This window comes from Solanum stenotomum, chromosome 9 (genome assembly GCF_019186545.1).
Source record: "Solanum stenotomum isolate F172 chromosome 9, ASM1918654v1, whole genome shotgun sequence".
Classification (NCBI taxonomy): Eukaryota; Viridiplantae; Streptophyta; class Magnoliopsida; order Solanales; family Solanaceae; genus Solanum; species Solanum stenotomum.
Window position 1 is genome coordinate 576,497 of NC_064290.1, and position 21,946 is coordinate 598,442.

Consider the following 21,946-nt stretch of genomic DNA (forward strand, 5'->3'; position numbering starts at 1 on the left):
TATTATTTTATAAAATTTATATACAAATTACCATATTTTGCCTACTATAATGCTCTTAATAGAGTAGTTAATTAATCTTGAAAATGTATTCATCATTTATTATAAAGTTGACTTAAGAAATATTAAATAAGGGTAGAAGGGTACATCATTTCTTAATGCAAGTGCAAAATAAATGTGACATATAAAAAGGGATGGAGGAAGTACTATAATAGAGTGATATATATTTTTGTTTTAAAAAAATATTTAATCATAATTAATAAGTTGATTTAGTTTGATAAAGTTATAGAGTGTTGGTAAGTTTTTAAGATGTTTATCGTTTTTAATGTCGGATTGATAAGAAGAAAATGTTCTGAGATATCAAGTTAGCCTTATTTCCTAGAAGGGAAACCTCGGAGACCGACGAACGATGCTTGTTATAAACCGACGGAAGATAAATAGAGCTAGCACTTGTTATAAAAGTTAAGTTATTGATTTGCATGTGTAATTATCGACAAGGAAACTAAGGCCTCATTTGTTTTCATTAAGATTAAGGCATCTGAATATGAATACACGTCTGAATATTAAGATTTGTATTAAGAGCTAGATGTCTAGATCTGAATACACATCTGAATATTAAGATGTGGTCTCAAAATCTGAACACTAAATGATTATGGTTTGTTTTCAATATATGAATGTGCATATGAAATCAAACATTATATTAATAAAATGTTATAAAAAATTCATTTCAACAAAAAAATATTTACTTTTTGATTAAAAAAATATCATAATCATCAGGCATAACATAAAAAAATCACGAATAATATTTTTTTATAGACACAATATAATATCAAAAAGTTCAACAAGTATGATAGATACTAGTCGAAAAATAATAAATAAGGTATCACTTCATCAACGCTTAACATATATTTTGGCTAATTAGAAAAACTAAAGAATCCTTATCTTTTTTCCAATAACCTTAATTCGATTCTCTAACTTGTGAACCTCTAACGTCATTCATGTTTTTTGTAGTGGACACTTTGACAAAATATACAAACACATGTACTGTATAATGACTCTTCCCATCCAAGTCCAAGTTCATATAATTTTTCCAAATATTCTTCAAATGTAGGTGCACTACTTTTTTAATCAATAACTCCAGAGTAGTAATCGTCTTCTCATCAATTTCCAATTCAGACGAATAAGTTTTTTTTTCTTCCCCAAAACTTTTTTTTTCCCAGTTGAAACTGAAGATTGGGATGGAGAATTATTAGGAGCTCCGTTGTTTTTGTCACCAACTAGTTCAACAAAAATAATATATTAGTGTTATCTCACAAAAGAGTTTGATGATCAAAGAGCCTCAATAAAATTATTGGTCTAAGACAAAATTCTAGACCTCAAATATGTATACATAGTTATTATTTTTAATTATGAATAGTATTTTTATACTCAAAACCTTGATGAACATCAATACACTAAAAATATTATTGCAACAAGTGATCCTAACAAACATCAATACACCCTAAAAAAATTATTAATATAAAAAAAATACTTGTAAAGATTATGAAAACTTGCCAATTTAAGAGGAAAAAATTGGTGTTTGATTGAGAAAAAAGAGGAAGAAATTTTGTAGTTGTGAGAGCAAAAGTCACGCAAGACCGAGAGAGACAATACATTATTAATTTATAACTTATTAGATAAGTCTGAATGGTGTTAAGACTCTCTTGCAGATCTGATCCGTTCAGACCTTTTCAGGTTCATTAAGAGGATTTTTGAAAAAAAAACAAATGGACTTAATGGACTGAATCATGCAGATTCAGACCTAAAAACCAAACACACTTAATGGACTGAATCTGAATGATTAAGAATAAACAAATGAGGTCTAAGTCCAATGCACTACTTAATGGTGTTACTCTTTCGTCGTGTCTTTAATTGTCGTCAAATTTTCCGGAAAGCTATAAGATATCCACTATTTTTCTCTATGGATAAATCTATAACAAAAATTAATTGGTTGCTTTAAATTGAAAATGAAAATGTAATGAGAATTTGGATAATTTGGTTTACTTCTTTTATTATGTCATTGTAGAAGGAAATAACAAAATTTTATTTATTGATAAGTTGTTGCATTTCTAATATAATCACACAATACAAAGTGCTTGAAGATGAAGGGAAGTTGAAGATATGGAACAGGTTGAACAACATGGTATAATCAACGTGTACAACGGTTAACTGTTATAGAGTTCGAGTCACACTAGGACTGGGCTACTAAAAGTCTATTAGGCTGCTATGTCGACCACTACTCTTGTAAATTGTATATTTGTATTGTAGTAGGACTCTAAGTATAGCAATCTAGTGAATTTTTAGTAGCAACTCTATAACATTTAACAGCTATACACGTTGATTGTACCCTTTGTTCAATCTGTTCCATATCCTTTAATCTTTAACACAAGGAACTATAATATCCTATAATTACTAAATAAAAAAAGTCAAACTACAAATAAAAATGAAACAATAGTTTTTTATCCAACATGAAATGGAAAAAAGTAGCAAGTCTACCACTATTTTGAAGAGAATTTTGCTTTTGTAATAATATGGACTATAGTCAAATAAGTAGAGAAAGAAAAACAAAACTACTAGTACTAAAATTGTAATCGAATTGATTTATCTTGATTGTTGAACATTCTCTCCTCTCCCATCTCTAATGACTTCAAATTCAAGATGATGATGGTGCTTGTGATGCTTTTCAGATATAGCAATAACTGGAAAGGGCTGTTTTTAAGTCTTCTGAGATTCCAACTGATCACATTATCAGTAACATTATTTGGATTGGGAAGGTGAATGTCAATGGCGATGTTAATCTCCGTCTTGGGAAGCTGTGTATCAGTCTTTTTTTGGTTTCATTACCAAAATGAGCATGGGATTGTACAGATGAAGGGAGGATGTTGGCATAATGCTAATGAGCATGGAACAGTATGAATGTTGGACATAACGCTAATGAGCATGGAACAGTACAGATGAAGGGAGGATGTTGGACATTACGCCCCAACAGCCTCCTGGCAATATAAACAAAGTAACTAAACGGGATTAAACCATCCAACAACTATAATAAAATTGTATCACATTGGATAGTGATTGTGGTTCTCCAACCAAGTAGTAAGTTTGGCTATTTTCCTTGTGATGATAGGGATTTCTTGAATCACCTGCTTTGTCAAACTAGTTGTAAGTCTTCTTTTGGATGGGATTTTCCATTTAAGCAGATGCAAACTATCAATTTCACAGAACTAAGAACTAACAAATAGCACAGATCATTTGAGGAGTTTCTATTACCACTTCAAATGATGCAACATAGAGAACTATAAAGAGAGTGAAGACCTATATATGTAAACTTCCATAGTATCATTTAGTAATAGTGTTCGAATATTTCACTTGATGATCACTTATGGTGATGATTAAGAGGTTCAAATGAGTGTGTTTCCATGAATATGGACACTGTTTTGACTTAAAGGACGTGCACAAGGTGTTGTAGCTTGATAACTTTAGAGGAACATGATTCACTTGAAAAGATTCATGCATGAGGTTCTGTAGCCTGACAATTTAATTTGATAACTGTGAGGATAGGAAACTTTCAAGCTCTAGCAATCGCGGAACAATGTGTAACTGCTTATTCAACTGACAATTGTAGGATTACCAAAATTGAATGCTTACCAGCAAGAAAATGACACTTAACCAACTCCCGGAGTTTTGGGTCTTTAAGATCAGCTTTGAGGGAGGACATCTAAGATTCTGTTTGGCCAGGTGGTTTGGAAGCCAAAAGCACTTTTTTGGAAATTTGAGATGGTTGGTCAATAAGCAGTTTTTATCCGCTTGGCCAAACCAGCTCTAAATGACTTTATCGCCTTCAGAGATGGGGAGATAACTGTATTGGTGAACACTTCTTAGGACACAACTCTTTCCGATCCATGATCATGATCCCCTTGCTAGAGTAGTACAGCATACAACATGACATGGGTTAAATTATGACTAGTGAAGTCTCTTTCGTATTTAAATGGAGAAGATTAAAAGTTATTGGATAATGAAACTTCTCCGAGGCTAACTTCTCTTTTGTATCTCTAAGCCTGATTCCTATTTCTAATGCAGGTATGCTGGTGTCTTGGATACCTCGTGACAACTCTCTTCTTTGCAGTTGTGGAGATGTCAATTGAAACCATAATACATTCATTTTGTTCAGAGGAGCATCAAGGAACTGCTCAATACCCCCCTCCGCTTCTTCTTGAGACTTTAAATGACCAAACTGAGATGCAAAGACTTACACAATGATCAATGATATCTCATGCATTAGCTTGAATTATTATTATTTCAAGTGTTAATGAATGGATGAACACTTGAAAATAGCTATTCGTGAATTTTTACCCCATACATTGACAATGTCTACTAACAACCAGATAACATATCTAATGTCTAATCAGGATAACAATAATAATAACATATTCAGCAGAGTATGGAGAAAGTACAGTGTAGTCCGCGTACAAGGTAGAAAAATTGTTTCTAAAGGAACTCCACTCGAGTATGGCAAATCAAAGTAGGTAAATCCAATTTACGACCATATCTGAAATACTTTACTCAGTCAAGAAGTTTCAATAGCACAATTCAATCGGTTTTTCAAATTAGCTCATAATTAATCGAGTTGCACGCAAGCTGATCGAAACAATTATACATTGCATCAAAATACATCTTGGAAAGAAAAATGGAGTGATGAAATGAAAAGTACCTAAACAACATCACTCCTTATTGAGGACTTTGGGAACTTTGATGTAAGGGTTCTCAAAGCTTGGCACAGCAGAAATCAGTTCTTCTCTATTCTCAAACTTCTCAGGTACGTCTCCACGCAAATTATCTCCTTCAGTATCTGCCCTAATCGCTGGCTCAATACTCTGTAAATCAACAGCTTGAAGTTGTCCAAACCAATCTATAACTTGTCGAATTTTGGGAGCGAATTCTTCCATTTCTTTTGGATTGAGTGAAATTCGAGCAGTTTCAGCCAAACGTGTAACATCTGGAGGTTCTAGAACACTCGATTTCACGGTGTAGCTTCGAAAAGCCACTGGTAATTGGGAAATGCGATTTTTACTGAAATTGAACAAGGAAGTACCATTGGCACTTCTTGTTGGTTTGAGATAATGCAAAGCACTGATACTTCCCATGGATGGCGCTTGAAAAATGACGACCATCAGGTAGGCGGCGGTATACGGCGTTATACGGCGGAAGACGGCACCACTGTGAGAAGTCTAGGATTACCAGATTTTGGAACAAAGGGATATGGGCTTCAGATATCAGTCTTCATGGGCTTTGGGGAATTTAATTTTGGGCTGAAACCAACTAAGCTAAAGGGCAAGTGCACAAATGGCCCAAATTTTTAAAAAATTTAAAGCTATCTCAAAATTAAAAATTCAAATTTACGAGATTAAAGTTGAAAATTTTGAGTCTAAAGTTTGATTTTTCGAGTCTAACTACGAACCTAATTATACGAGATTGACATATTGTATTACAGTTCAAACTTCAGATGTTTGAGTTTAAAATTAGATTTAACGGTCTTCATCACTTTCAGATATTATACTACAGTTCAAACTTCAGATGTTTGAGTTTAAAATTAAATTTGAGGGTATTCATCACTTTTGGTCCAAATGTCATAAAGTTGAGAGCTAGTTAAGCCTAATTTCATATGTAAATGGTTGAAGTTCAACCTCTTTGTCTTTAATTCATCAACTTCACTTTAATTCTTGGTTGATATATTATTAATTGAAGTCTAATGCCTTTTATGTGATACAACAACTCATGAATTAGAAAATTTAGGTTTGTTTTTTTTCTTCTTTTATTTTTAAAAAAATGGGTGTAAGAAAAAAGGAAAATAGGGAAGGGATTACGAGGTGGAAAATTGATCCCTCACCAATAAGGTGGAGTTCAAGTAATCAATCAATCGAGCTACTGAGACTCTCCATTTAAGTTCATTTTTATCTACTTATTCTGAAGTTTCCTGTGGAAATTGACTTTGATAATTCAAGCTTACGACTCAAATTTGAAACTCCATATCCATATTCGAAATCAAAACTCTGATGCTTGACTTATTGGTGATCAAACCTTAAAAATTCGGTTATTCTTTGCATAGTGATAATCCTTAAAAATGACTATTTATATCCTTCACCTTCGAAAAAATTTTCTAACACTTTAATTTTCGCGCATTAAAATCAATTGCTAAATATATATAAAAAAAAAATTTTAAAAAAATGATTGGATTATTTTCTTAATTTTATGTCCATTCCTAGTAGGACCAAAAAACACACATAGAACTAAAGCCCCTTGATGTGGGTTGGTCCTACTCACCCGTTGCATTGTCTGGAAAAAACAAGGCACAGCCATTAATTTCATGCATGCATTATTACTTATATTACTACTATTCATTATTAAATATCATATTACTACTATTCATTATTAAATATCTTATTATGTGATCATGCGCTTCTACTTTATTTTTTGATTTCTCAATCGATATTCAGAGTGAATCTGCATTAAAGTTTTGATTCAAATCAAATCGCGCATTACAAGAGGGTGACGCTCCCAAATAACTTTTCTCCATACCTATAATTCAAATCCAAAACCTCTAATTAAGAACAGAACAGTTCCATCACTACATCACAATCCAGATCGATGCTTTTACTCTTCATTCACCTTAACCTTATCTTCTCCTTTGCTATTTAAATACTAGTAATATTTAATTTGCAAAAAAAAAAAAAACACTTCAATATGGAATTCCAAAAGTATAGTTAGGAATATCGTATGGTGATAATACACAAGTTTATTCGTATGTATACCAAACTTATCAGAGGTAGAGTCCGAATTTTGAGTTTACGTGTTATAAATTTGTTACTATATTAAAAATTAAATATTTATATATATAATTTAGTAAATTTCTTAATATGAATATAAGATTTAAACAAAAATTACTGAGCTCATCTGAATATGTAAGTAACGTTCTCCCTTAGCAATTGAAACCAACGACCACACAAAAGTAATACTTACTTCATCCCATATTAGGTGTCCACATTATTAAAAATAGTTGTTTCAAATTATTCGTCAATTTACAAAATCAAAATAAAATTGTTTTGTTTATTTGTTTTACCCTTACATTAATTCTTTTTGAAAATGTAAATAACATTGTAAAGTTTCAAAAAATAAATATCTTCAAGGTAAATTAAAAAAAAATGTCCTAAATATTTATGATTTTTAAGGGGCAGGTAGAAAATATTGTATCCTCGGATAATAAAAGAGAAAATGTATATAATAACAAATTATTAATTCAAATTAAATGTTATAACCATAATTTGATTTAATTGTACCCCGTATCAAACTGTTGCCATTTGCCTCTCTCCATGAAATTCTTGCTCGCCAGTCTCTCCCTCGCCTCTCTCACCTTATACAAACACAAATGTATAAATTGTGTTTCTGCTTGTATAAAGCGAGAGAAAATTATACAAACACATGCAAATACATATATTTTCGTCCTATACACTTACAATTATACAATACAAATCTTCCCCTACCCAGTTCTCTTTTGCCTTTCTCTCTTTCTCACTTTATACAAACACAGATTGTACAAAATACAATGTATAATTTATGTTTGTATAAAGCGAGAGAGAGAGAGAGATTTGATATACAAACGTTTTATTTCGATTCAATTGTATAGAAATTCAAATTTTATGTAGATATACAAACACATAAAATTGAATTGACAGACTGCCAGCAATTTATACAAACGAGAGGCAGACAACGATTTATACAAATGGTCTGCCAGCGAAATTATGCAACTGAAGAGGAGCCAACGAGTTATACAATCTGATGCTCCATAACAAAAAGTTTGTTATGAAGCAATTATACAAACTATAACTATAACATACAAATATAATTTTTATATTTGCTATCTGTGAAAGTTGCTCATAATAAAACCTTACTACCCACATCTAATGTTTTTATTACGTAAATATAAATTGCAACATTTTATTATTCATTAATTATGGATAGTTAAGAGATCTCACTTTATTTTGTAATTATTATTAATTTGATGTAAATATTAGTTGCGAATAAAATTTTCTTTCTTAAATGATGTCATAGTAGGAATATGTTTTATTTCTTCCTGCATTGACTTAAATCAACATCAACTAATTCCCTTTCATGCTAATAATAATCAAGGATAAAATAATTAATTAAAGAGTCAATCCTTGACCATATTATAAAAGCTAAAACAGGGCCACTAATCTAAGTTTTATTAACTAACTAAACTATATCGAATTTGGACTTACCCAGAACATTAAATACTTTCTTAAATTCCCAAATTAAATTGTTTTCCTAAAACACCTTTAAATAAAACTTTCTTATATCATCAATCATCATAATAATAATAACTCGTTACAATTATTTTTAGAAAAAAAATAGTTGAATTAATAAAAAGGTTTCATGAAATCCATCAATATTTTTATCAATATGAAGTATGCATGTGTTGAACAAATTTTAATATGGACCACGCTAATTAAAGTTATGCATTAACAGAAAAATATTTTCTTTTGTTTTCAAACATTTTTTAAAAAAAAACTCACATCCACAAGATAATAATTATTTCAATAATTAATATTTTACATCTGCCTCTGATTTTATTTTCACAATGCTATTTAAGAATCCACAATTGCATTGATAACCAGTACATATATAATACTTTCATTTTAATTTCTTTGTCAAATACTCCACTTTTAACTAAAAGTTTTTAATTGATTTATGCAAATATTTCTTTTTTGGACCATCATTTAAAATTTGTACCTATTTTTGAAAAATTATGTAAAGGACCGTTGAGAAATTATCCCCGTAACATTAGATTCGAATATGATATTTACTCATTATATTATTCAAACAGCTTTAAAAAAAAAAATTTGATTAACGCCTAACATTCAAGGTATATTATATATTACAATGTAGAAAGTGACTTGTTTTTATCTATCATTTTGAGGTCTTTTGAGAACACTTTCTTCCACTTGATTTAGGTTTAACCGTCTCCTTTGACACCTTTTTTTATACATTTTCATACCTACAAATTAGTGAATATTCAAATCGATGTATTCTCAAGTGTTTTTTTCTCGTATTTTATTTTTAATATATGTTGTCTATGCCTTTTGCCAAGACATGATACCTGAGCCTAACTCAATCCCAAAATTTTAAATAAAGAGGAGATGATCACTCAAGTCCATATAAGTAGATCGTCAATCTATTCCTAACCAGTATAATACCTTACCCCACTATAACACCTTCTCATAAATATGATCATTTCTGTCGACTACTAAATTTTACTACTCCATTCGTTAATTTTCACTTGTCACTATTTGATTTGGCACACATATTATCATACAATTACTTTTAAATGATGTTTAGTATTTAATATCGAGGGTAAAACATGGAAAAAAATAATTGTCCTTTTTTTATATGTCAAAAGTACAAGTAAAAATGTAAATCTATTTTAGAAAAAAATAGCAAGTAAAAATGAATCGATGAAGTATGTGATATAAATTTAAATCAAGTAGATTAGTTTTTACGAATATCGAACACCGGATAATTATAAAAAAGGAAATATGAAGCAATTGGGTTTAAGGGGAGTGGAACCCACATATGGTTTTATTGGTGTAATTAAAACTCATAATTAATGACTTTTTTCAAAGCAAGGTGGGGGAAATAAGTGGCTCAGCATGGTAAATGAGGAATAATAATTGCACTTAAAGGTCTCAACTTATCATATTAATGCGTGAAGACCCCACAATTTAAAAGTAGAAAACCAAACCAGTCCCCCACCCAACCCACCCCCTACCCCTACCCCAGGGGCCCTGAACAAAGCCACATTACTTTGTGCAGAAAACAGAGACAGAAGTAAAATCCCCTTCTATCCCCACGCGCCTTCATTACCACGCGCCTTCACGACCACAACTGGAGTTGTACTGCTACAGATTGTTGTAGGGTCCCACTTAGATCAATTTTTGGAATAAGATAAATGTAACACTTCTGGACAAAAACTACTAATTTGGAAAAAAAATCTACTAATCACATGTGATATTCTACATAGATACAAAACAATTTACCAAAATAATAAAAAAGAAAGATAGATTGATAGAAGAACAAAAGAAATTTGACTACTAACCGAAAGTTTGAGCGGCAATAGTGAAACTGCTTCATTTTTACTTGAAAGTTTTAGATTGAGTTATATAGTGTGTAATTTAAATTTAAACGAGGTTTCAATATGAACTTCAAATATCGAATAGAAAATAAAAAAAATATATAGGTAAAAATTAAATTAGTATTTATCCCTACGTTAATCCTCAATTTTGTCAACTTGATTTGTTCGATACTAAAACATAATAATAATTATTATTATTAGTATGTTAATTCTAAGCTTTTCGGTGTGATGATATTTAAATCTTTCATTTTGAATAAGAGTGAGTCTAAATTAAAGCGTATGATTCAATAAGTAATGAAGTGAGTTAAGAATTACAAAATTTCTTATTTAAAGTTTATTCAACATTAAAATACTAGCTAATTCCGGTGAAGATGTGGCATTTGAGCGTAAATCAATTGCAAAAGTTAGCTCACGAGAAGAGGATTGTTCAAGTTCATATAAGTAGACCTCATATGACACCTGACCTAAATCAATCCCAAAAGTTAATTTACGAGGGGAGGATTGTCTAAGTCCATAAGAGCAGATCTCCAATCAGTTCCCCAACCAATATAAACTTTTACCCACTTTAACATTTGGAGATGGACCTAACTCTGATACCATATCAAGATATAACACATAGCCTAATTCAACCCCAAAAACTAGCTCACAAGGGTAGGATTGCTCAATTCCATATAAGCAGACCTCCCGTCCATTTTTCAATGTGGGGCTTTTATCACTCTAACACCCTGTATCCATTTAATAGCTTGCCACCTAGACTCCGTCATCCATTTCAAGTTTGTATCCCCGATCAAAAAGCTAACGAAGGAAATAAGCATAAGAAGAAATCTATTGAATGGGATTCAAGTTTGTATTCTGGTTAAAGAGATGACGAAGTACATAAGCGAAAAAGAAAGTCTAATAAATGCGATTCAAACTTGTATTATGATTAAAAGGTTGAGAAGAAAATGAGCGAAAGAAAGAGTCTACTGAATACGATTCAACATGCAATTTAAATTTGTATTTCAATTAAAATTTTTTTTTACTGAATACTATTCAACATACGATTCAAGTTTATATTCCGATTAAAAAGCTGAGAAGGAAATGAGCAAAAGAGGGAGACTAGTAAGATAGATAGTTTGCAGGGGGTCAAGTCAAGCACATATTCAAGTCTAATTTGGAGGTGATTTATGGCATCGTAAGAGCCAAAATGTAACTTAAAGTAATATGGATAGCTTGAGCTGGCTTCTTCTTTGTTTTGATGTGCGCGTGTCTTTCAACTAAACATGTTTCTAAGATTTAAGAATGTCACAAACAGAACAGCATCGGTCTTCCCAGCTTCCCTTTTCTCTGTTTTCTCACACACAGTGGGTACTGTGAAGTGTATTTATTAAAAAAGCTGTTCTTCGGCGGTCAGAATATATAAAATCTCACCTAACAATTGTTTATGTTAAAAAAACGCCTTTTTTCCCCCAAAAGATTTATCTTTTTTTTTATCTCTCTTGTGTGTATGTATTGTGTCCTGTGAACTCAATCCATCTGTGCCCTAGATCCACAACTATGCTTTCTCCTCCACCCATCTTTATGTACTACATAGCAGTATTCATTTCTAGCTCAACTGTTTTGACTGTTTTATAGTGTCTGTACATTTTGTACTCTGTGTGTTATATTAACTGTTTTCTTGGTTTTCTGAAGTGTTAATGTTCTTGTTGAAGTTGGTTTCTTTGATTTGGTTAAGTGGGTAAAGGTTTATTGGTGAAAAGATGAGATTTTGGGAGGTGGGGTTTGTTTGATTTTTGATAAGATGATAATTGGTTGTACTGTAGTAATTGGGGAGTGGTGTTTTCTTGAAAATGAAGAGGGGCATTGGTGAAAAGGAGTGATTTTGGGAGGTGGGGTTTGTTTATTTTTGATAATTGGTTGTATTGAAGTAATTAGGAAGTGGTGTTTTCTTGAAAATGAAGAGGGGCATTGGTGAAAAGGTGTGATTTTGGAAGGTGGGTGTAGGTTTATTAGTGAAAAGATGAGATTTTGGGAGGTGGGGTTTGTTTGATCTTGATAATTGGTTTGTGCTGTAGTAATTGGGAAGTGTTGTTTTCTTGAAAATGAAGAGGTGTATTAGTGAAAAGGTGTGATTTTGGGAGGTGGGGTTGCATTCTTGGTGCTTTTTTAGTTTGGTATTTTTGGGATGGGTTGTGTTTGTGGTAAGCCATCTGCCATTGAAGACAGTAGAGATAGTCCAAGGGAGAGGCTGTCAAGCAAAAGTGCTGCAAGTTTGAGAGGGCCAAGAACTGGTGGTTCATCAAGAAGAGAGGAAGCTTATAGAGTCAAAGATCGGTTGGATAGCATTGATGGGAAGGCAATGTTGATTGATAAACAAGTAAATGGTTCAGTAAGATTGCAGACTGAGAATCATGAGAGGAAAAGAGAGAAGCGAGAGTTAATTGGGACATTACCTAAAAGCAGTGAAGGGGAACAGGTTGCTGCTGGATGGCCACCCTGGCTTGCTGCTGTTGCTGGAGAAGCTATCAGAGGATGGGTGCCTAGACGAGCAGATTCCTTTGAGAAATTGGATAAAGTATGCTCCTTTTTTGGTCTCTTGACTTTTCATTCTACAGTAGATACTTCGAACATTTCATGATAATGGTCACAAAAATAGTCTCTTTCTCTCTCCCCCACAAAAAGTGAGTCTTTACTTTCTATGCTATTGGTAGAAGTTTGGCGATGACTCATGTGATTTGTCCTTACTAATTCATACTAGTGTTCTGCTTAGTGTTAATAATTCTTACTAATTCATACTAGTGTTCTGCATAGTGTTAATAATCCAGAAAACCGGAAATGTTTCACTTTAGCATCAAAAGATTGCTCAATTACCCCATCTGTAGCCAATGTAGTCTCTGACATTTGGAGTGTGAACATAATCTTGAGACCATGTTAAGAAATGGACCTTGGTAGAGGCAGATCCAAGATTTTGGCTTTGTGGGTTCAATCTCTTTTAGGTTCTTAGTTTTGAACCCATGATAGTTTTAAATATATAGGTTCATTGCAATTTTAGTAATTTTTACACATAAATTTACACTCCGTGTCGAAAGTACTGGGTTATGTCAAAGCTCTACCCGCCACTGGACTTTGGGCCTAATTCAACCTCAAAGCTAACTCATGAGGTGAGATTGTCGAAGACCATATAACGAGATCAATTACCCCATCCATAACCAATGTGGAACTTTGACAAGCACAGAGCTGGAGTTGGAATTTTCTTTGCATAGTAGAGCCGATCACAAGTTTGTGCTGATATAAATCTAGGGAAATGAGCAAGAAATTGATCTGTTTTCCTAATGTGATGAATCTACTTCTCCAAAGTCCAAACCCCTTCTACTGGGAGCCAACTGTGGTTTTGCCGCTTTTGCCTGCTTGGCTGTTCAAGCCCCAACCTCAATAGTTGGAGGCGTAGGCTCTTATAACTGGGCTATGTTTCAGCTGTCAAGGCAAACATTAATTTATAAATGTTCTTCATAATGTGAGTTTTGGAAAGCTGGTCCAAAATTCAAAAAGAAGTGAAGGGTTGCAGTAGGTTGACATCCATTGTTAAAATTGTCATAATATCATGAATCAAACATTGAAGCCATAGGGATGTGTGCCTTTAGCATGCACTGCATCGGCACCCATGTGCAGTGTTGAATTGTCAATGGATGTATTGGAATATAATTTACGCAAATATAGCAGAATATACACAATTAATATAGTTGGCCCCATCTAGATTTTGATTGAGATAGAGCTAATTGATTGATTGATTTGTTTCAAATGTCTGTTTTTTTTTGTATACTAGTGGATGTATTTGTTATGTTTGAATAGGCCTGATTTGGTTTCTCCGGTGTTTTGCTACATTTGGCCCAATGTAGAGAACACTGCTATGCAGGTCGGATCCAGATCTTTCAGTTGTTTCAGATTACCATGAAACAACTCACATTTTCACCTTTTTAATTTTAAATATATGGTTTCAGGTTATAAGCCTAGAAAATTGCTACAGTTACTACCTGAATACTATCTACCAGTAACTCTCATCTAGTATTCTCACAGGGAGACATTTTATGCTTTTGTTAGTTTGGAATGGAGTGGTTAAGTTTGGAGGAGAGATGTAAAGCTTTGTGTCTGTTTTATAAACTTTGTTTCCTTGAACCTTTCAATTGGTGTTTGTTTTCCCCAGAATTTCCCGTGATTTCTTTATCTAAGAAAAAAAAGAGTTCCAGCGATTGGCTGCTGAATTTTCCCTTTGGTTGAGGAATGCAAGAAGTTGGCTTTAGCTTTTTATATATGCAAGAGGATTACAAAGAAAATTGACAGTTCTGGATGATGCATATTCTCTGTTACTTTGAATCATGATATTGGTAAAGAATATAGTCTTAAACAAGAAAATAGCCTTTTGCTTGTATGTTACATAAAATTTTTGTGAACCACTAAAGCATTGCAAACCCGCATGAATTGCTCCGGTCATGAAGGCGATGACATGTCTGGAACTTGCTCCTTCTCTAGATCTCTATACACTTTGATGGCAGTTTTTCTACAGGAACTATTGCATGCTCATTTTAGGTGTTGTACTTGTGTTTGACAAGCTAACCTTATAACTTACAAGTTTAGCTGGTTCCTGACAATTATTATAAACCCAGATAGTCCATAGCAATAATTTTAACATCTATTTCACAATCATGAAATATTTTTCGGCATGTTTTGATATATGTGAACACATCATCCTCCCCAGACCCCACTTGTGGGATTACACTGGTATGTTGTGTTGTAGTTGTTGTGTGTTTCTGATATATGCAAAAGCTGTGATCTACGCGGGGCTTGAGAAGGGACAACACTCACACTTCTTGTTCTTCATGAAATAAAAGTACAACTTCAAAAATATTCCAACATTTGTTTCTTATGATCTTGGGCACAAACAGAAACTTGTTTTCTTGTGGTAACACTAGCTAGAAAAAAATGGTACATAGTATGATCTGTTTACTTCTTGATATACTTGTTAAGTGAATGAGTCTAACTTGCTACTTGGTATTGTGGCTTCCTTTTTTCATAGATTGGTCAGGGCACCTACAGCAACGTTTACCGCGCTCGTGATCTTGATCAAGGGAAGATCGTTGCATTGAAGAAAGTGAGATTTGATAATCTAGAACCTGAGAGTGTTCGGTTCATGGCTAGGGAGATTCACATATTACGGAGGCTTGATCATCCAAACATAATAAAACTAGAAGGTTTAGTTACTTCTAGGATGTCTTGCAGCCTGTACCTTGTGTTTGAGTACATGGAGCATGATCTGGCAGGGCTAGCATCACATCCTGGTCTTAAGTTTTCTGAGTCACAGGTACTCATTTGAATTTGTTTGTAATGCCTATCCATTCAATGTCTTGCAAATTACATTAGTCTTTTTCACCGTTTTTGCAAATTACATTATTCTCATAGTCAGACCTCATAATCCTTTTCAGGGTTTTTTCTGTTTGCTCTTCTAAATGGAAAATTGTACTTGCCTTTGTAGGTCAAATGTTACATGCAACAACTTTTACGGGGACTTGATCACTGTCACAGTCGTGGTGTCTTACATCGTGATATAAAAGGCTCCAACCTTTTAATTGACAATAATGGTATATTAAAGATTGCTGACTTTGGTCTAGCAAGCTTTTTTGATCCTCAACAAAGCCAGCCTCTTACTAGCCGTGTAGTGACTCTCTGGTATCGGCCTCCTGAACTGCTACTTGGTGCTACTTACTATGGTACTGCTGTGGATTTATGGAGTGCTGGTTGCATATTAGCAGAACTTTATGCTGGAAAGCCTATAATGCCAGGAAGAACAGAGGTGTGTTCTTTGTTAATCGTTTGTTTTTTACGCTTGTACCCGATTCACTGATTTCAAAATAAAATGTACCAGGTCCCATGGTTGAATATCATAATGGATAGTGAAGCTTTACTTCAAAAGTTATTAGGAACCAAATATATTCAGGGTCATCAGAGCTCATTGGTTAGATGTGCCAGTGAGACCAAATTGTGGAGTTTGTACCCTGCTTTTTGTTTTTTGATGCTGGCAGCAGCTAAGACAATTCTTTGTGAAACCCGTCAATAGATCACACTTCATTTTAGAGAAGGTTCAAACCATTAAATCAATAAGAAGTCGTACCAACCCTGAGAATGTTGAAGCATCCTATTAGAGTGTGTTAGTAATCTTTAAAATACCCCTTAATTAGAAGTGCTTCAATGATACTAGTAAGGCAAGATGTGATTTGCCACATTCTTTTGTTCTTACTTCGTATTGTCATGGTTTACTTCAACTTTGAAACGGAAGTAGTTGCTTTGCTGCTTGGTAAAAAAATTAGTAGAGCCGATGGTTAGTAATCTTGCTGTACATGACAAGTTGGTGTTGCTCAAGGAATGATTATTTTCATTTTCTTCACTAGCTGGTAGATGAAGTCACACTTGGCAGTTCTTGGAATGTGAATGATCTTGGTGTTACTTTGGTACTTCAACACTAGGAAGTTGCGACACTGTAATTTAATGCATCTTTGAAAAGAATCTTCAAATGTGTTTGACCTCTGATACAGTTCTATGCATCCTAGTCAGATGCAATATGGGTTGTATCATGTGATCTTATATACTTCTTTATTTGCAACCATTTACAGATAATTTATCGTGTCATCCTGTTAGTTGCAGTCTTATATGATGAATAATCTATGGTGGTTTGAACTTTCTCTGAGAGAGAACATTCATTAGTTGTGTCTTTTATTCAACTTGATATTATTGGCTGTTACTTATCCTATACTTGTATGATTGTCTCTCCATTGATCTTGTATTCTAGCTTAACATGTTGATAAATTTGAAGTGCATACTCTGCGGTGTAGGTTGAGCAGCTTCATAAGATTTTCAAACTGTGTGGATCACCTTCTGAGGAATACTGGAGGAAATCGAGGTTGCCACATGCAACAATTTTCAAGCCCCAACAACCTTATAGGCGCTGTGTTGCAGAAACATTTAAAGAGTTCCCTGCACCAGCACTAGCACTCATAGAAACCTTACTCTCTATAGATCCTGCTGATCGTGGGTCCTCAGCCTCTGCCTTGAAGAGTGAGGTATGATGTTTCTTAAAGATAAACTCTTTCTGTATCACTAGGACATTCACTTTGTCGAAGCTGTTGACTTGCCATCTCTTGAACTATCATTTGTGCTCAAACAACTGATTGATGATGGTGCTTTCTCTTAGAAATTATTACAATCATCTATTTTGTTTATTGTGTTTTATGCTATGGAGCCCGAATGTCCATGATTAGACAAATTTTCAAATTTTCATTATAAAACCTGCCTTTTTTTTTCCCTTACTAAGAAACCCTGTTTATTTCAGTTCTTTACAACAAAGCCACTTCCCTGTGATCCTTCAAGCTTGCCGAAATATCCTCCGAGCAAGGAATTTGATGCAAAAGTGCGGGATGAAGAAGCCCGAAGGTAAATTAGCAGAAAACATAAATATTATTTGCCTAGCTTCATTATTTAAGGTGCTCCAGAATTGTCAGCAACAAATGTGCATTAAGACGTAATTGATATTGTGCTGATTGATCTGCTCTTGTTTATGTACTGATATTCTCACTGTTTTTGTAAATATTTAGGCAAGCGGCTGCTGGAGGTAAGGGTCATAGATATGACCCAGAAAGGAGAGGAACGAGAGAATCGCGTGCAGTTCCTGCACCCGAAGCCAATGCTGAGCTAGTTTCCTCTATGCAGGTAAATTTTTTATCGTAGCTTGTTGACATTGATTTGCCCATGGAGTAGAACTGCACTTTCTTAGTCACTGGCTTGAGTAAATCAAATAACCTTGGAATCTTTACTTATGATGCCGTGAAATTACTACTACCTCCGTCCCAGTTTTTGACTGGGAATGGAGTTTAAGGAAAAAAAGGATTTTTGAAATTTGTGGTCTAAAGTAAGCCATTGACATTTGTGTGGCTATAACTCTTCTCATTAAGGGTCTAATTGGAGGAGTGAAAGCCTGGATGGCTTGGTAAGCAAACAATCAGTTATGTGGGCGCCAGCTTAAAGTAAAATAGCAAGTTTAAAGTTAAGTTGTTTCTAAATATTGAAACGGTGCCCTTTTTTGGGATAGAGACAAAGCAGAAAGGGAAGTGTGCTAATATAAGACGGGACAGAGGGAGTACGTTGTTGCTACAGTTCATTTTTTCCCTTTTCTGGCAGGGTGTTTAGGAAGAGGGGGTTGAGTTATGACATCTATTTATTTAACCTTTAAAACGCGAGAATATGAAAGAGGACAGTTGTTCCATTGATAATCATGAGTATAATTGCGCTCTGACGTTAGACGGCAGTACTCTGCAGATGTAGCATCTTCAGTGGCCTTTTTCCCTCACTCTTTAGCATTACAACAGCTTAATTTTTGTGTTGTTCAGAGATTTATATCCTGTGTTTTCACAAAATATTAAAATAGGTCGCTTAACCATGACAGAATACACAATTTCAACATAAATGTGTACTTCTGTCATGGCTTCATTCTGAGTTTATGCTCTCTTTTTTTCTGGTATTCGCGTTGTCAATGTCTTGCAAATGCCTTAGGTTTGCCCATCCAGACCTTGAAAATACAATTTTTGTTAATTTTGTTGGTTTGTTCCATATTCATGTGGTGTGGTGTGGTGCTCTCTATGCAGAAAAGACAAGGTCAATCCAATCCAAAAAGCAGAAGTGAGATGTTCAACTCTCATCCAGAAGAAGTTGCCTCTGGTTTTCCAATTGACCCCCCTAGACCATCTCAAGTCATGGAAGAAGCAAGTAATGATCCTCAGGCGCAGCTCCATAAGCGAGGTTCCCATTCCGGGCCATTGTCTCACCGAGCTGCTTGGGCAAAAGCTGGAAAGAATATGGATGATGCCCCAAAGCTATCTGTAGCGGACTTGTCATCTATGTCTGGGCTAGTTGCTGCAAGGAGAAGCATGTTCTCTGAAGATCGGTCAGATAAGTCGGGTTCACACAAACAGGAGGTTCCTAAACTTATTGCCAGGTTTCCCGGATCCTATAAAGAGGTTTCACATTCCACAATGAAACAAGAACAGAAAAATCATGCACTTGCCAGCTCACATCATCAAAACGAGGACGGTAGAACCAGCAACAATGATCCCGTTCTTGTAAGAATCCTATCAACATATTCTGTCTATACATCTGCACAACTACCATGATCTGATTTGCTCACAATTTTTATTTTTTTTATGTCAGTTGGGATATGGATCAAAAGGCAACAAAATCCACTACTCTGGACCACTACTAGTTCCATCAGGCAAAATGGATCAAGTGCTGAAAGATCATGATCGCCACATCCAAGAAGCTGTAAGACGAGCACGCTTGGACAAGGCAAAAGCAAAGAAAATTCAGGTTGAAGGAAACAAATTATCAGCCAATTCATTATTTGTTTCTGGCCGTTGAACTTCAATGAGAGCGAAGCGGCTAAGAACAACGAAAAGAGAATCCAGACTATAGAAAAACCACAAGTTAGTTAGTTTTATCATGTAAAATGAGTCAAATTTGAAAAGGGTGAGTGAGGGAGTTTGTATAGAGATTGTTTAAGGATAGCGCGGGGCATGCATTTTTTCGCCATTTGTAGAAGAATTTATCTGGAAAAAATCTCCCTTGTTTCCTGCTATTTAAACAATGTAACTCTCTCTAGACATTGAGTCATTCTTGCTGTTAAGATGTCTTCAGTCTCTGGGCAAGAATGACATGTTCAACTAATCTAAGTTCGTTCAAATAATCTTCTATGTCCAAACATGTCCTAAACTTAAAAGGACACCATTATGGGAAATGGTTAGTTCAAAAAAAACAATTTATTATAATATCAAACATATAATCTCTGAGTTTTCTGGATATGACTATGGAGCGTTTTATCTCATGGACTTTTCATTGCGAATTTGGATTTAGTTGGGTGGGAAAAAACAAAAAAGATTATTCCCCAACATCTTTTTATAGTATGAAGATGCCAAACATTTCTAGCTTATCAAATCTGCTACATAAAGTTAACAAAACAATCAATTCTTTTATTATATGAGAGGTGGTATATATCAACATATTTTATTTTTACAAAAGAACAAAACTAGTTTGATGTGTAATATGGAGAAGCTTATCCAAATTAAGAACATGTTACAGTTACAAAACCATTGATATAGGTGGGCTACAAGTTAGATGATGTTAGTTCATGAAGAAAATAAAAACCAATCAAATTACACCGGCAACATACTCAGAATAGATCTACAAGTAGGGTCTGAAGGGAATAGAATCTAGAGACGATGTCTCCGATAGATTGGTAACTCAAGAGAACTCGTGTTTCAAAATAATTTGAAAAAAAAATACAAAGTACAAAAGAGTACAATGAAAATATTGAAGAAAAAAAATATTGATAATAAAATAATAGGATAACCAAAATAAAAAGAATAACAATAATAGGATTGAACAATGAGCTAATGCCAACATAATAATAATAATAATAATAATACTACTAGTAAGGGAGCAAATAGTTTCTCCGGACTGATAACTTGCTCTACCACTAGAAAGAGATGAAAGAAATCTCTCGATTAACCGTCTATCCATGACCTCGAAAAGCTAAAAATATGATTATGCCGAATCTCACTTATCCTCAATTCTTTTTCGATCTACATATCAATCAAATTGCACCAACAAATACAAATCAAATTTGAAGCTGCATGGCTAATATACCATTTACCCATCCACAATTATCTTGAAAATTGCTCATTAAACAGGTTAAGTCATATAAACCTAAAAAAGTTGAACACTATCAATATGTAACTCACGTTTCCTTTTTATTGTAAATATAAAAATATTCCTGTTCAAAAATTACGTTGTTACAATCGGTTATTTTTTTTTTTATAGATAATTTAATTAAATATTATTCTTTCAAAACTAATGCCATTAAGTTGTATAGAAATTTTAAAAAGTTTACACCATCAAATTATTTTAACATATCGATTACTTAGCCTCGCTTATGAAGATCGACAAAATTAAATTTACAAAATATATTTTTAATTTATATTATTTGTTCATGGACAAAAGATTTGATCGAGTGAATTAATATCATCAATATTCATATTGAAACTCGATTAAATTTATTCAAGTTTTTAATAAAAACACGATTTTATATTTAGAAAAATTCAAATTCGAAACATTTTTGTTAGATAAAGGAGTGTTTGTCTCCGCCGCGACGTTGTGCTTGTCATTCCACCGCAACGTGATTGGCGACAAGAGATCTTCATCTCCCTCACGATGCTAACAAAAAAAACTTGAGTCTACTTGTATTTCTACTCGTCCATACGAAAATTTGACGCCATTAGTGATGAGATATGAGTGTGATGTAGTTGAGTAGTTAGTTAATTCACTAGATGATCAAGGGTAGTATAGACATTTTGTATTGTTTGTTATAACTAATTCCTTTCAAGTTAGTTAGTTAGTTAGAAGATAGGATCTATAAATGGTATTTTTCTGCATTGTAACAATTAGTCTTTGAGTTCAAACAATGAGAGTTTCTCTCCTTCAATGTTAGCTCCTTGTTAATGGAGGTTTTGTGTTAATTCAGCTTAGTTCATTTACGTTTATGGTATCAGAGCCACACACAGTAATTACTGTGATAGGCGATTTCAATTGAGGATCATAGAATCGAGTTACAGATTCACAAATTCATCAGTTCGTCAG

The 21,946-nt window shown here is 33.7% G+C and overlaps 2 protein-coding genes across 3 annotated transcripts; one reads left to right on the plus strand and one right to left on the minus strand.

The window, feature by feature from the left end:
• Window positions 1-4,631: 4,631 nt before the first annotated feature.
• Window positions 4,632-5,251, minus strand: LOC125876181 (glutamyl-tRNA(Gln) amidotransferase subunit C, chloroplastic/mitochondrial). The gene has a single exon (XM_049557296.1). The coding sequence runs from the start codon at window positions 5,202-5,204 to the stop codon at window positions 4,755-4,757; it is 450 nt and encodes a 149-aa protein (XP_049413253.1). The 5' UTR covers window positions 5,205-5,251; the 3' UTR covers window positions 4,632-4,754.
• A 6,305-nt stretch (window positions 5,252-11,556) lies between these two features.
• LOC125875478 (probable serine/threonine-protein kinase At1g54610) lies at window positions 11,557-19,938 on the plus strand. 2 transcript variants are annotated; one of them, XM_049556434.1, is made up of 9 exons: window positions 11,557-12,105; window positions 12,211-12,791; window positions 15,288-15,572; window positions 15,744-16,061; window positions 17,098-17,325; window positions 17,595-17,695; window positions 17,857-17,971; window positions 18,904-19,377; window positions 19,466-19,938. In XM_049556434.1, exons 2-9 carry the CDS (start codon window positions 12,402-12,404, stop codon window positions 19,670-19,672), a joined length of 2,118 nt encoding a protein of 705 aa, XP_049412391.1. In that variant the 5' UTR covers window positions 11,557-12,105; window positions 12,211-12,401; the 3' UTR covers window positions 19,673-19,938. The 2 variants fall into 2 exon arrangements, with proteins under 2 accessions (XP_049412391.1, XP_049412390.1); XM_049556433.1 differs by having other exon boundaries at window positions 11,557-12,791.
• Window positions 19,939-21,946: the final 2,008 nt, after the last annotated feature.